The 15,615-nt window shown below is 42.2% G+C and overlaps 1 protein-coding gene across 2 annotated transcripts in view; it reads right to left on the bottom strand.

The window, feature by feature from the left end:
* SLC24A4 (solute carrier family 24 member 4) overlaps positions 1-15,615 on the bottom strand; it is a 293,607-nt gene that overhangs the window by 23,201 nt on the left and 254,791 nt on the right. For both annotated transcript variants that reach the window (XM_043984988.1, XM_043984989.1), the window contains exon 13: positions 1,928-2,094. In XM_043984988.1, coding sequence (XP_043840923.1) covers positions 1,928-2,094 — 167 coding nt within the window. The remainder of the gene's footprint in view (positions 1-1,927; positions 2,095-15,615) is intronic.

The raw sequence follows: 15,615 nt of genomic DNA, 5'->3' as shown, positions 1-15,615 counted from the left end.
AGCTGCCCCCATGTCTAGATTTTCTTGATGCTGATTCTTAGCTCATATTATCTGGCCCTTCTTCAATGAACTAGAACTCACCACCATCTGCTTCAACTCCACCTGAGGACAGAATGCCAGATATGACAGCATGCAACCCCCTGCCCCCCATTCCCATCCTTGCCATGCACAATGTTGTATCATTTCTTGATCAGTGGTTGTTTTCAACTGACCCTTGCTGATCTTCAACACTCAAAGTCAACAGCGGCCTCTGCCCTTTAGCCTAAGAAAACAGTGTAATGGGAATGACTATGGATTTGAAACCAGAAAACCCAAGTTGGAATACTAGCTCTGCCACTTACTACTACTTGTGTGACCTTGAATGAGTCACAAACTCTCTGGACCTCGGTTTTCTCAGCTGTAATATAAAAGGGTTAGACTAGATGACCTTGAAGGTCCCTTCCTGTCTAGATAATTGATTCTATGATCCAATCATTTACCTCATAGGATTCAGAACTGAAAAGGAACTTAAGAGATCATGTAGTTCCTGAACTGTAACTAGGACAGGGTGATCAGGACTTTGGCTCAGGGTGGATAAATATAGAGGGGATGCTGATCACACATCTAGTCCTTTAATAGCTTGGGATCAGTTGAGTTTGTCACTGGTGAGCAAGAATAACAAAGTAAAATAGGAAGCTATTAGGAAGTGTTTTCCATTCTTCCTGACAATAGACACACCCTTGGTGAATTTTTCCTTGGCCCACTCTTCTCTTGCTCCCCTTCTGTAGTAGCCTCCTCTGCAGACATTGTGGTAATCCAGTGTGCTTGCTGTCTAACAGCACCCCTACCCCCACCGCGGGTTTGTTTTGTGCTCACTCTGGGCACAAAAAAAATTGCTAGCTGTGGTTCCTTCTAGTCCTTCTAGTTGAACCACTCATTAAAAAATATCTTTATACCATTATATATTCTTTTCAAGTTTCTTTATAAATAGGTATTCACTTTTGATTCTTAGGTGTGTTGTCAAAAATCAAGAAACTGGGAGTCTGAGATATAAAGTGACAGCACAGGCATAATTCAAACTAAGGTTGCATGACTCCAATTCCAGGGCTGTTTCCATTCCATATTGCTGCCTGTCAGGGTCCCATAGCCCTTCCTGCCTCCCACCAAATTGAACCCTCTTCAATGACTTCCCATCTCAACTCACCTTGGAGAGGAGTCAAGAACCAGCCAGAGTAAATAAGCAAGAGAATCGAAGGTGTTTCACAAGGGCACAAGGTGGATCATAAGGCAGCAAATAAGAGGTGTATAGTCCAATAGGGAGTAGGGTTTTTTAAAGTTTTTAAAACAAATTTTTAATTTTTAAAAAAGTGGTATCCAGCTCTGCATGTGCACAGCCTAGCAGGGACATTCTGAGCCTTTCATTTTGGTTTAGAGAGCACTGAGGAAAACTGGAGAAGAGAAAGTGGAGCAGGGACATATGTGATGGTTATTTCCAAATATCTGAAGATCTGTCATGCGGAAGAAGGATTTGATTTTTTTTCTTGCTTGGTTCCAGAAGATAGTACTAGAAGCAGTGGGTAAAGGTTTCAGGGAGGCAGATTTCAGGTCAACATAAAGAAAAAATGACTACCAACTAGAACTGTTCAAAAATGGAAAGAGGTTAATTCCCCACCACTGGAAGTATTCAGGAGCAGCTAGGTGGCGCCATAGTGCACAGAGTGCTGGGCCTGGAGTCAGGAAGATTTATCTTCCTGAGTTCAAATCTGGCTTCAGACACTAGCTGTGTGACCCTGGGCAAGTCACTTAACCCTGTTTACCTCAGTTTCTACATCTGTAAAATCAGCTGAAGAAGGAAATGGCAAACCACTTTAGTATCTTTGCCAAGAAAACCCCACATGGGGTCAAGAGACTGCACATAATTGAAATGACTGAACAACTGATGACTTACCAGCCACACCATTAAATAGGAAAACACAGCAATCCAAAGGGTGGAGAAAACGAAGGTGACCATAAAAAACTTCTCCCAGCGTGGCTTGCTGCAGTTTGGGATTGTGATGAACAGGAGGAATATCAGGGGCCAGGTGAAAATCCACTTTGCTCGGTCCATGGGTGCCTCTGCAGAGAAAGAAATGAGGAGCAAGAGAGGCACTGAGAATTCGAGGGTTTAGGGGTAGAAGAAACCTTGTAGATCACTGTCTAACCTCATTGTGTTATAGATGAGGAGCCTGAGGTCCAGAGAGGGCCAGGTACTCCCCCAAGGTCATCAGAGTCACACTGCTCCTTCCACAACCCCCTGTTGCCTTTCTTTCATTTTACCTTGCCTCTGCCTCCTAGGCCATGAATTCAGGCCAGTGCCTGGCTTCAAACTGCATATATTGATGTAATAGAGCAGAGATGACTTTGTTAATGACTGAGAATCAATGTGTGTTTGTGCTAAACTTTTGGCTACTAAAAAACAACAAACAAACCCACCCCAAAACATAGTAATGTGGCCTTTTCCCTTAAAAAATAGTTATGATCTAAATATTTCCTGTGTTCTGCCTCCCGATTTGGAAAGGACTTTAAATATCATCAGATCTGTTGGGATTTTTAAACCTTATTTGGGTTATGGCTCCTTTGGCATCTGAGCATGGCTCTCTTCTCAGAATAATGTTTTAAAATGCATGAACTAAAATCTATAGGATTACAAAGGAAACCAATTATGTTGAAATCCAGTTATCAAAATATTAAAAAAGAAACATTGGAGTCCCAGGTGACTTTTCCCTTATCCAACCTCTTCTTCCCTATTTCATTTTATAGACAAGGAAAACTGAAGCCTAGAAAAGCTAAGTGACCCATTTATGGTAAGTAGTAGGATCTGAACCCAGCTTCTTGCTCTCCAAAATTCAGTGGTCTTTCTATGGAAGCATTTATTCCCTTTCTCTATCCCCCTAAATAAAGCCTCCATGGAGAGAAATAGAAAGTCTGACATAGAATCATCAAGTTGACGAAGTTCTTTGAAATTATCTAGTCCAACCTTCTACTGTGATACATAAAGAAATTGATAACCTGAGAGGGGGGTCCTTCATACAAGGTTACCCACAGCCAACTAGTGGGCAAGGCTGATACTTGGGCTCAGGTCCCTTGGCTTCCAAGTCAGTGTTCCTTATATTTAGGCTAATTCATCATGATGAATAATGTAGCCCTGAGTTTCTTAAAAACAAAGAGTAACAACTGTGTGATTCCCATATCAAGTTATATCAGCTATTCTGAGGGCGGTTTTAAAATGAGGTTCTGCCTACATAGATTACCATGCTTGGTTTCTCAAACGCCCTAAAATCTGGCCTCATTCTACTTTGCCAACTTTATCACCCACTCCAGCCAAAGAGGATTCCTCTGTTCCTACAAGACCAGCCTTTGCCACTCACCGTGCTCACCTACATTTACTCCTTTGCTCATGCAGCTTCTCAGTTTCCCCAACCTTGACTTCCTCAGTTCTGTGAACTAAATCCTATCTCTTCTATTTTTTTAAAAAGAGGCAACTGGGGTTTAGTGACTTGCCCAAGGTCATATCACTGGTAAAATATCTAAGGCTGGATTTGAACTCAGGTCCTCCTGACTCCAATATCTGTGCTCTAGCCACTGTGCCACCCAGCTCTTCCTACCTATTCTTGAATGTTAACTTCAAGTCTCACTTCTTTAAAGCCTTCTTTGATGACTCTAAGTCACATTAATCTCTCCCTTTACTATTTTTTTTTACTTTTCTACACCTCTCTCTATTCTAATCAATGACTGATCTTGTTTACATCTAGTCTCTAACCTGTTCTTTGTAATGCTTTACAATGAGCAATTAAAATTTTTAAATATTCACTAAGCACTCATTAAACACCTACTATGGGATGTACACTGTGCTTTGTATTGGCAGAGATATGACACTAATAATATATTTGATTGTAAGCTTCATGAAGGCAGGCACCATATATTATGTTAACTTTGTATTTTTTCCAATGCTTATCACAGTAATCTACACACAGAAGGCACTTATTAATACATACATGGTGGTGATATTATAGATAAGGTATGATCCCTGTCCTCACAGAGACTATAGTCTAGTAGAGGAATATGAAGCATTCACAGATAATGAGAATATAAACTATTACATGATAAATCTATATGAGAGATGTAAGAAATAGTCATTCACTTCTATTTGGAGCACATGAGACTTGTTATAATAGGTGATTTTTGAGTTGGGTTTTCCAAGATGAATTAAAAAATTGGAGTCTGGGGTTGGTGGTGGAGTAGGATGCATTACAGATACAGGGAACATAGGCCAAAGAGATGGAAAAGGGAAAGTATAGGGTGCATGTGAGAGTTGAAATATAGTCCAGTTTGGCTTATTTGCAGAGTATGTGGAGGGTGTCGTTATTAAATAAAGCTGAAAGAAAGGAAGTTGCTTGTTTGTGGGCAGCCAGGCAGGGAAGTTTGAAATTTACTTGTTAAGGAGAAGGGAAGAGAATAAACATTTAAATTATAGTGCCTATTATGTGCCAGGCATTGTGCTAAGTGATTTTACAAATATTACCTGCAAGGTACATGCTGTTATTATGCCCATTTTATAGTTGAGGAAACTGAAGTAGAGGTTAAGTGGCTTGACCAGGGTCATGCAGCTAGTAAGTGTCTAAGGCTGGATTTGAACTCGGATCTTTCTGATTCTAGGCCCAGTGCTCTATCCCCTGTACCTGCCTCATAGGCTTTGGTTGGCAACAGGGAACTACATAAAGCTTTTGAGTGGAGGAGTGACATGGACTATGATTAAGGAAGATGAGTGTAACAGCATATGAAGAATGGATTCAAGAGCAGAGGTTGCCCTATTAGAAGGGCAACCAGGTGGCACAGTGGATAGAGTACCACAGTGGATAGAGTACCACAGTGGATAAAGCACTGGTCCTGGAGTCAGGAGGACCTGAGTTCAAATCTAGCCTCAGATACTTACTAGCTGTGTAACACTGGGCAAGACACCTTAATATATTCCAAAAGCAGGGGGAAAGAAGTTTATTACAACAATCCAAGGGGCTTGTGAATGAGATCCTTCCTAGGCTGTTACCAAATGAAACAGAATCTCAGCCTTGGAAGGGACCATAGACATCACCAAGTTCAATCCAAACACGAGTTCCAGGAGCTCCTAACATATATCCTCCTCTTGAAAGTCCACAGAGAGGGAGAACCAATACTTCCTAAGGTAGCCAGCTCTCCTTTGTGACAGCTCTAACTGTAACTTTTTCTTTATACTAAATCTAAACTTGTTTCTCTGAATCTTTTACACATCTGTCTAGAGCCAGAAATATAAGGAAGATGATAGATGGGAGAGACAGAGAGCAAGGATCAGTATGGCATAGTAGTGAGACTACTTACTGGTCAGGAAGCCAAGAGACCCAAATTCTAGACTTGCCTTTGCCACACTTAACTGTATAACCTTGGACAAATCATTTTCCTACACTGAGCCTGTGCTAGGGCATAGCCCCCTGGTAATTGCTTCCTTGCCTACCTCATAGGTGCAAGACTATAGTTCCTGGAACCCAGGAAGAATTTAATAAATGCTTTCTTTTTTCTCTCTGACTCTCACCTATCTACCTACCTATCTACCCATCCATCCATCCATCCATCCATCCATCCATCCATCCATCCATCCATCCATCCATCCATCCATCCATCCATCCAGTCTATCTAATCTGTCTTTCCATCTCTCTGGAATTATTGAATAAAAAAATCTCTGAGTGACTATTAGCCTGTTTTGGAGAGGTAGGAGTTAAACCAGAAATTCAGGACATGAAAAAAATAGTTCCTTTATTTTTTGTTTTGTCATGAGGTTTGCTCTAAGCTAATGACTTGTATAAGGAATAAAATCCTGGGTTCTAGGAAAAATTCTTAAAGTCTAGTCATGTCAATGCAGAACAGGCTCCTATTTTCATGAGAAAAGGCCCACTATCAGAGACAGATGAGTCAGACTCTCCTTTTCTTTTCTCACTCTACTGCCCCCTCAGCCAGTTACAATGCTCAAAGATTTCAAAATGTGAAGGTTTATAAATGCTATCTATTTCCTCAGCAATCACTGCCCCAGAAAGCCCCTGGAAAGGTTGGGAAATAGGTGGAAATATCACTGACAGATGTCAGAGATAGCTCTCTTACTATATAGAAGGAGAAAGCTAGGGAGCAATCCTAAGGGGCAGCTAGCTGGAACAGTGGATAGAGTTCTGGGTCTGGAGTTAGGAAGACTCATTTTCCTGAGTCCAAATCTGACCTTACTAGCTGTGTGACCCTGGGCAAGTCACTTAATCCTGTTTGCCTCAGTTTCCTCATCTGTAAAATGAGCTGGAGAAGGAAATGGCCAACTACTCTAGGATCTTTGCCAAGAAAACCCTAAATGGAGTCAAGAAAAGTTGGATATGACTGAAAACAACCATACAACAAAGAACTAATAGAATTTTAAAACTCAGGTTTATTTAACTTCAGGTATAGTGCTGTATCTACTTTGCCACCTAGCTGCAGGGGGCATAGTATATAAAGTGTGGGACTGGAAGTCATGAAGATCTGAGTTCGAATTCTACCTTAGGCACTGACTGGTTGTGGGATCCTGAGCAAGTCATTTAGTCTCTTTGTGGAACAGTTTCCTCATATGTAAAATAGGAATAATAACAGCACCTACCTCACATGGGAGTTGTGAGAATAAAATGAATTAACATATGTAAAAAGCGCTTTGAAAACCTTAACGTAAATTCTGTACATGGCTTTTCTTTTTTCCCTTTCTTATCTTGAACATTGATTTACTACAAAATCATTCATTTAGAAAGGCAGATGACATTAAATGTTGGCATTAAAATGCACAGGGAACAAGGGTCTAGTCTCCTTTTTATTTTAGGGAAAAATCCTATGAATCCATAAAAATTGCACCAACAGGGTGTCAGTTACCGCCTCTATAAAAGACTGGATGGAGCAGGTGGTCTTAAAGGGTCCCTTTCCCTGCTAGTGTTCCATCATGCTCTACACTTATCTACTAAATCCTTCACATGTGTAAGCATATCTTTTCTGTCCTGCTAGACTATAATCTCTTTGTGGACAAAGACCATGTTGTTCTTCCTTTATTTATTTATTTTTTTTGGTGAGGCAACTGGGGTTAAGTGACTTGCCCGGGGTCACACAGCTAGTAATTGTTAAGTGTCTGAGGCCGGATTTGAACTCGGGTCCTCCTGAATCCAGGGCTGGTGCTCTATCCACTGCGCCGCCTAGCTGCCCCATGTTGTTCTTCTTTGATCTTCCACAGCACCTAATTAATCTAGGCCAGGTCACAGGGAAGGCACTGGATAAAGACCAGTGTTAATTAACTGATTGATACCTGAAAATAAACAATGGTGATACAGGTTCCTACACCGTATGTAGCTGTTCCTTCTCCTCAGCAGAGAGAGGGCTCTTCTTTGAAGTGGAAAATGACAATTTAATTATGTGAAAAATGTTTTTAGATGAGCTGTCATGAAGCAGATGGCTAATCATATTGGAGGGGGAAGAATTAACAGCAGATGTAGTTGCCATTTAAAAATTTTAACCAAATTAATTTGGACCGTTAACTAATTAAACACTCCATTAGGGGAATGGTTGAATTACTGCACATGGGAATCATTTTGTGATCATTAAAAGTAGAAAGACAACAGAGCCTCCTAGAATCGGAGAGCCGGGAGGGGCCTTGGAGATCATCTAATCTAATGCCACCCTTTCCTCCCGTTTTACAGATGAGGAAACTGAGGCTTAGAGAGGTGAAGTCATTTGCCCAAGATTCACAGTTCACATCTCATGACTTCCAGTCAATTGCTCTATTATTACATTTTGTCCTATACTGAAAAGGGCAGGACTTAGGAACATAGTGAAGGCCCTGCTAACCCATACCATACTTTCTCTAAGTTTCTGCTGATAAACTTTCTTGTTACAGCCTCATTCCCTTTGCTTAAGGTCTTAATCTATATTTATAATGAAATAGTAACAAGTTATTTTATTAAAAACAATTATAGGGACAGCTAGGTGGCGCAGTGATTAGACACCAGCCCTGGAGTCAGGAGTACCTGAGTTCAAATCTGGCTTCAGACACTAACACTTACTAGCTGTGTGACCCTGGGCAAGTCACTTAACCCCAATTGCCTCACTTAAAAAAAAAACAAAACAACAATTACAATAATCAATATATTAGTATCTCATTATATTGTTTCAGTTTCATGTCTGACTCTTCATGACCCCATTTGGGGTTTTCTTGGCAAAGAAAACTGGAATGGTTTAACCATTTCCTTCTCTAGTTCATATATGAGGAAACTGAGGCAAGCAAGGTTAAGTGACTTGTCCAGGGTTACACACCTAGTGTCTGAGGCTGGATTTGAACTCAGCTCTGACCTTGCCACTCCTTTGCTTAAGTAGCTTCAATATTTCCCAGCTAGTTTAAGGATAAAATAGATAGAATCTTCTGTTTGGAATTTAAGACTCTTCTCTATCTGGCTCCATTCCATCTTTCCAGACTTATTTCATAACATTTCCACCATATGGATTCCATACTCCAGTCATACTGGCCTAATTGCTGTTTATTCTATATCTTCCCCCTTTGGTGCTGTTGCAGAGGCTGTCCCTCTGATTTTCAGAATTCCTTCAAGTTATATAAGCCCTTTCCTAGTAATCCACACCTGTTATAAAATTGCTCTAGATATATCTTGTATTTGTACATCTATGTGTATTTGTTTTTATATTCCTAGATCCAACCTACCCTAATGCCTTGCACAAAACGGATGCCTAATAAATGCTGGCTGATTTGAATTATAAGCTGTATATTATCTCATGCTTTTATAATATTGCACACATCTCCTTTTTCCATCACTTCAATTCAGGACTTGCAAATCCCCAAACAATGCAGTGTGGGATTAGTGGAAAAAATATTGAGCTAAGAGTTGGGACCAATATCCTAATCCCTGACCTGTCACCAAACACTTTTTCTCTCTGGGTCTTGGTTTCCTCTTTTGTAAATACAGGGGTTGGTCTCAGTGCTATCTCCCACAAGTCATAATTCCATGTTCCATCAACTGTGATTTATATCCTAAGGATCTTTTCAGCATGGGAGGGTACAGAGTTTACCCATGTCTTCTCTCACTCTGAAAAAGTTTTTAATGTAATAATTCAATTCAACAAACATTTGTTAAGTACTTACTGAATACAAGGCTTTGTGATTGGCACTGGGTGGGGATACACAGACAAAAACGAAAACTGTCTCTAACCTCAACCATTCTATGGTTCTATCATTTTAAAGTCCCATTTATGTATGTATGTATGTATTTATTCATTTATCTATCTATCTATTTATTAATTTTTTTCAGGGCAATGAGGATTAAGTGACTTGCCCAGGGTCACACAGCTAGTAAGTATCAAGTGTCTGAGGCTGGATTTGAACTCAGGTCCTCCTGAATGAAGGGCCGATGCTTTACCCACTGCACCACCTAGCTGCCCCCTTAAGGTTCCTTTTAGATAAATCGTTGTGTTTATTTTCCCAAGGTCTCTTCTAACATTGACACAACATGATTCTTTGATCAGAATATACGTCAGAGTAGTAGGTTTCCCTTCCATTTGAGAAACAAACAAATTAGTCCTTTTCTGATTACTCCTCAACTCCACTGTTATTCAATAAACCTTGTATACTTAGGGGGCCATCGGCCAAGGTCCACCTAAGGAATCGAAGACACTCTTATGTTCTCAAAAGTCCTGCCTCAGTTTTATAATTTCTAATCCTGCCTTTGCCTAGTGCTGCGGGATTACTGTGAGGATTAAATGACAGAATGTTCGTGACAGGCTATATGTATAACACATCCAAGCCTCCTGTTTTCCATTCTGGGCTTCTCTGAATTCTGAGTCTCTGCTCTCAAACACCCCTTGAGAATTATGTTGATGGCACATCTGAAATGCTGCTGCTTCTGAGCCCAAGCCAGACAAGCCAAGTCTTTTACACACTGTTTCCCTGGCAATTTTTCCCAACTTGAATTTTTAGGAAACCAATTTCTATGGAAGGTGTGACTTTTCATGCTCTTGCCTTTTATAAACAAACCAAACCAAAGCCAAGGCACCATCCACCCCCCTCTACTTTGCCTCCTCAAAACAACTCTGTATTTTAACTCTGGAAATGATTTTTCTTATCTTTTTTTTTTCTTTTTTTTTTGCGGGGCAATGGGGGTTAAGTGACTTGCCCAGGGTCACACAGCTAGTAAGTGTCAAGTGTCTGAGGCCAGATTTGAACTCAGGTCCTCCTGAATCCAGGGCTGGTGCTTTATCCACTGAGCCACCTAGCTGCCCCCTTTTCTTATCACTTTAAGGAAATAATTAGAACTGGCAGGGACCTAAGAGGATGTCTGGTCCAGTTCCTGAATTCTGTAGATGAAGGAATTGTGGTCCAAAGCTCCCCGCCCCCCCCCCCAAAGTGAGTGGCAGTGTCAGGATTTGAACTAGGTCCTCTTGATTTTTATGTGTGTATAGCACTTTACACAATATTCTCATGTCCCTTGGTTTAGGTAATTATCACAACAGCACCATGGCTGACTTTCTTTCTCCCCTCCCTAACTAGTAGAGTTATATAAAAGTGAAGTGGGCTATTTTGGGAGGTAGAGGGTTCCCCCCACCCACTGCTAAAGATCTTCAAGAAAAGGCTGAATGACCTTTTTTGGAATATGCTGTAGAGGGAGTGATTGTGCAGGTATGGCCTCTGAGGTCCCTTACTTAGGAGAAAAAGGAAGGAAGAAAAGCAGAAAGGAAGGAAGGAAAGAGGCAAGAAAAAAGATGGGAAGGGCAGAAGGGAGGAAGGAGGAAAGGGAAAGGAAGGGGAAGAAAGGAGAGAAGGAAGGACAGAAAGACAGAAGGAAGGAATGAGAGAAGGAAGGAGCATAGGAAGGAGAGGAAGGAGGTAAAGAAGGTAGGAAGGAAAGAAAGTGGGAAGAGAGGTAGGAAGGAAGGGAAGGTGGGAAGCAGAGAAGAGGTAAGACAGGAAGGAAGGAAGACAAAGGAAAAAGGAAAGGTGTGAAGGAAGGAAGTGAAGTTAGGAACAAAAGAAAGAGAGAGGGAGGTAGGAAGGAAGAGCGAAGGTAGGAAGGAGGGAAGGTAGGAGGGAGGGAAAGTAGGAAGCAAGGAAACAAAAATAAAAAGGGATTAGACATGTTTTGTTTGCCCCCAGAGAGAACTAGGAGCAATGGGTGAAAATTGGGAGGGGGATAGTTGAGGCTTTATATAATGATGAGCTTCTGGGTTAATGAGTTACTTTAAAAAAGAATGAGTTTTCTGAGGCGGTAGTGGTTTCTCAATCATTGGAATTCTGCTAGAATTGACTGGATGATTATCATCAGGGATGTTAAATTGGGAATGGATTTTTGCTAAATTAGGGGTTGGCTTAGAACATTCTTAAGGTCCTTTTCGACTCTGAGATTCAGTGATTGGAAGAGAAGTATGCATGCTTCTCTCTCTAACCCCTCATTAGAGAAATGAACTTTCTTTATTAGGTTGTTAGCAGTAATCTGCCTTTCTGGTTCTCAATCCACTATCTTTCATGTTATGGGTCTTGGACATGTCAATAAAGCAGGCAGGCTGTGTCCCTGGGGCTATTTCTCATCAGTTGCTAAAGTACCACACAGTCCTTAACAAGCTACTTATTCGTTCCATCCCAGAGCTTATCAAGTACAGCAAAATGACAAACTATTCTTCACAATTGTGTAGCCTGGATTTACCCTTGGGTTTTCTACTTAATTATAGGTCTTGGTCACTTCAGTTGCCTCACCTGTAAAAAGACCTTTGTCCAAGATACTGTCATTTGTCCAAGCCAGGGGCAGGCAAACCATGACCTGATGAGCTCATAGGCCCTACAGAAATGGGTGACAAATCAGATGTGTCCCTTGTATCATAGTTTGCAGACCCTCAGGTCTAAGTCACTTGTCCAATACAATCCAACAACTATACATATTAAGTATATTCTATGTGCACAAGAATCCTAAGTGCTTTGAAGCTGAGTGGAGAGAGAGAGAGAGGGAGAGAGAGAGGGGGGGGGAGGAAGAGAGAGCGAGAGAGAGAGAGGGGGGGGGAGGAAGAGAGAGAGAGAGAGAGAGAGAGAGAGAGAGAGAGAGGGAGGGAGGAAGAGAGAGAGAGAGAGAGGGAGGGAGGGAGAGAGAGAGAGAGAGAGAGGGAGAGAGAGAGGGAGGGAGGAAGAGAGAGAGAGAGAGAGAGAGAGGGAGAGAGAGGGAGAGAGAGAGGGAGGGAGGGAGAGAGAGAGAGAGAGAGAGAGAGAGAGAGAGAGGGAGGGAGGAAGAGAGAGAGAGAGAGAGAGAGAGAGAGAGAGAGAGAGAGAGAGGGAGGGAGAGGGAAAGAGAGGGGGGGGAGGAAGAGAGAGCGAGAGAGAGAGAGGGGGGGGGAGGAAGAGAGAGAGAGAGAGAGGGGGGGGAGGGAGAGAGAGAGAGAGAGAGAGAGAGGGAGAGAGAGAGGGAGGGAGGAAGAGAGAGAGAGAGAGAGAGAGGGAGAGAGAGGGAGAGAGAGAGGGAGGGAGGAAGAGAGAGAGAGAGAGAGAGAGAGAGAGAGAGAGAGAGAGAGAGAGAGAGAGAGAGGGAGAGAGAGAGGGAGGGAGGAAGAGAGAGAGAGAGAGAGAGAGAGAGAGAGAGAGAGAGAGAGAGAGAGAGAGAGAGAGAGGGAGGGAGAGGGAAAGAGAGGGGGGGGAGGAAGAGAGAGCGAGAGAGAGAGAGGGGGGGGAGGAAGAGAGAGAGAGAGAGAGGGGGGGAGGGAGAGAGAGAGAGAGAGAGAGGGAGAGAGAGAGGGAGGGAGGAAGAGAGAGAGAGAGAGAGAGAGAGAGAGAGAGAGGGAGGGAGGGAGAGAGAGAGAGAGGGAGCGAGAGAGGGAGAGAGGGCGTGAGAGAGCGACAGTGAGAGGGAGAGAGAGAGATGGAGGGAGAGAGAGAGGGAGAGAGAGAGGGAGGGAGGAAGAGAGAGCGAGAGAGAGAGAGAGGGGGGGAGGAAGAGAGAGAGAGAGAGAGAGAGAGAGAGAGAGAGAGAGAGAGAGAGAGAGAGAGAGAGGGAGGGAGGAAGAGAGAGAGAGAGAGAGAGGGAGAGAGAGAGGGAGGGAGGAAGAGAGAGAGAGAGAGAGAGAGAGAGAGAGAGGGAGGGAGGAAGAGAGAGAGAGAGAGAGAGGGAGAGAGAGAGGGAGGGAGGAAGAGAGAGAGAGAGAGAGAGAGAGAGAGAGAGAGAGAGAGAGAGAGAGAGAGAGAGAGAGCTGGATTTAGACAAAGAAAACCTTCCTCTGAATCTTAGCTTAAACACCATCTGTGTGACTGTAGACAAATTACTTCATTTCTGCAAGACTCAATTTCTTAATTTGTAAAATGGGAATAATAATACAGAAATTATTTTTCATGGTTGTTATGAGGAAAGTGCTTTCTAAACTTAAAACCTTATGGGACCTGCTATTGTCTGAAATGCTGGAATACACTGTAGAGCATTCTGTAATTAATTGAAATCAACTTTAAATGCTCAAAATAAAATCTTTTCTAAAAGGAATTCTGATGTTGGCAAAATCTTTTCTAAGGTGAAGAACCTTATAGTTATGCAAAAGAAATTATACATGACCACCTACCATTTTGCTACTTAAATTCAGATTGGTTTTGGTACACTGGATTTTCATAAGATGAAACATATCTTCATATGACCAAACTACTGTCATGATGTTCCTCGCCAACCTTTGTCTTTTGCCATTAAGGGAAAATTACAATATTGTTTGGTTTGCATGCTGACCATCCCCATTCACCCAGCTTGCCTCTCCTGGACTGGTGAATGTTGTAATGGGGGGAAGAGTACTGTAAGAGTTATTGCTAGCCCTGGACTCAGGAGTACCTGAGTTCAAATCTGGCCTCAGACACTTGACACTTACTAGCTGTGTGACCCTGGGCAAGTCACTTAACCCTCATTGCCCTGCCAAAAAAAAAAAAAAAACCCAAACAAAAAAATAGGGGCAGCTAGGTGGCGCAGTGGATAGAGCACCGGCCCTGGAGTCAGGAGTACCTGAGTTCAAATCCGGCCTCAGACACTTAATACTTACTAGCTGTGTGACCCTGGGCAAGTCACTTAACCCCAATTGCCTCACTGAAAAAAAAGAAAGAAAGAAAAAAAAAGAGTTATTGCTAGAAAAAGTAGCCTGCGGAGAAAGGACTCTGGTAGACCTGAAATGGATTTTAAGAATTTACCTGGTCCAACTCCATTTTACAGATAAGTAAAGTGAGGTCAAGAAAGAATAGTTGGGGTGGCTAGGTGGTGCAGTGGATAAAGCACTAGCCCTGGATGCAGGAGGACCTGAGTTCAAATCTGGCCTCAGACACTTGACACTTACTAGCTGTGTGACCCTGGGCAAGTCACTTAACCCCCATTGCCCCGCAGAAACCCCCCCAAAAACCAAAAAACAAGAAAGAATAGTTAATGGTACTCTAGAACAAAGCTTCTTAAACTGTGGGTCGTGACCCTACATGGGGCCATGAAACTGTATGTGGGGGTTGTGAAAAATTTGGCAGTAAATGTTTGAATTGTATACCTATTTTGTATACCTATATACCCAGGGTCATGTAAAAATTTCTTGGGTGAAAAGGGGTTGTGAGTGGAAAAAGTTTAAGAAGCCCTGCTCTACAAGACATTTAGAATCAGAACAGTACCAATGCCTTAGTCATAGACAACAAGCTTGATAAATAGTAATTTAATTGAAAGCTAAAGCTGAAAGGGACTTTAGAGTTATAACACTGACAGCTGTTAAGAGACTTTAAAAATAATGTAGTGCTGTCCTGTTAATCTTTATGATAGGGTAAATGGAGTCCCATAGAGGTGAAATGACTGGCCAAGAGTCACACTGATAGCAATTTTCCAATGTTTTATGCTGTAAGTCACACTCATGTTTATATACTGTTTTCTGAACTAGGCTGTCAACACCTCAAAAGGTAGAGATTGCATCACTATTCACTTCATCTCTCTCTCCCTCTGTCCCCCCCCCTCATTGTTCTGTCATTTCAGCCATGTCTGACTCTTCCTGAGCCCCATTTGGAGTTTTCTTGACAAAGATGCTGGAGGGGTTTGCCATGTTCTTCTCCAGCTCATTGGACAGATGAAGAAACTGAGGCAAATAGGGTCAAGTGACTTGCCCAGGATCACATGGTCAGTAAGGGTCTAAGGCCAGATTTGAACTCAGGAAGATGAATCTTTCCTAACTCTCTCTCTCTCTAGTAGCAGGAAATTCAGTAGTTATCCCATAATCTTCTCTATCCCAAACCATGTCCTTCTAATTGTCAATATTAATGCTGATGGCTTTTCAAACACATTCACCCTTTGCCTCATTATCTTTCTGTAACAGTCCCTTTCTTGATTTCTCATCTTTGAGTTTCTCCTCTCTCTAATCCATTCCCCACAGAGCTTCCAAAATAATCCTTCTAAGGCATGGGAATGACTATGTCACCTCCCTGCTGAAAAACCTTCACTGCCTTAACTCTGCCTTCAGAATGGGATGCAATCAGCCTGGCATCTGGTTCCTACCTACCTACCTTTCCAGCTTTATTTTATACCACTCAGCTTCCCAGACTGTAGCTCT

This window comes from Dromiciops gliroides, chromosome 2 (genome assembly GCF_019393635.1).
Source record: "Dromiciops gliroides isolate mDroGli1 chromosome 2, mDroGli1.pri, whole genome shotgun sequence".
Taxonomy (NCBI): domain Eukaryota; kingdom Metazoa; phylum Chordata; class Mammalia; order Microbiotheria; family Microbiotheriidae; genus Dromiciops; species Dromiciops gliroides.
This window is presented reverse-complemented; position numbering and strand designations above follow the sequence as displayed.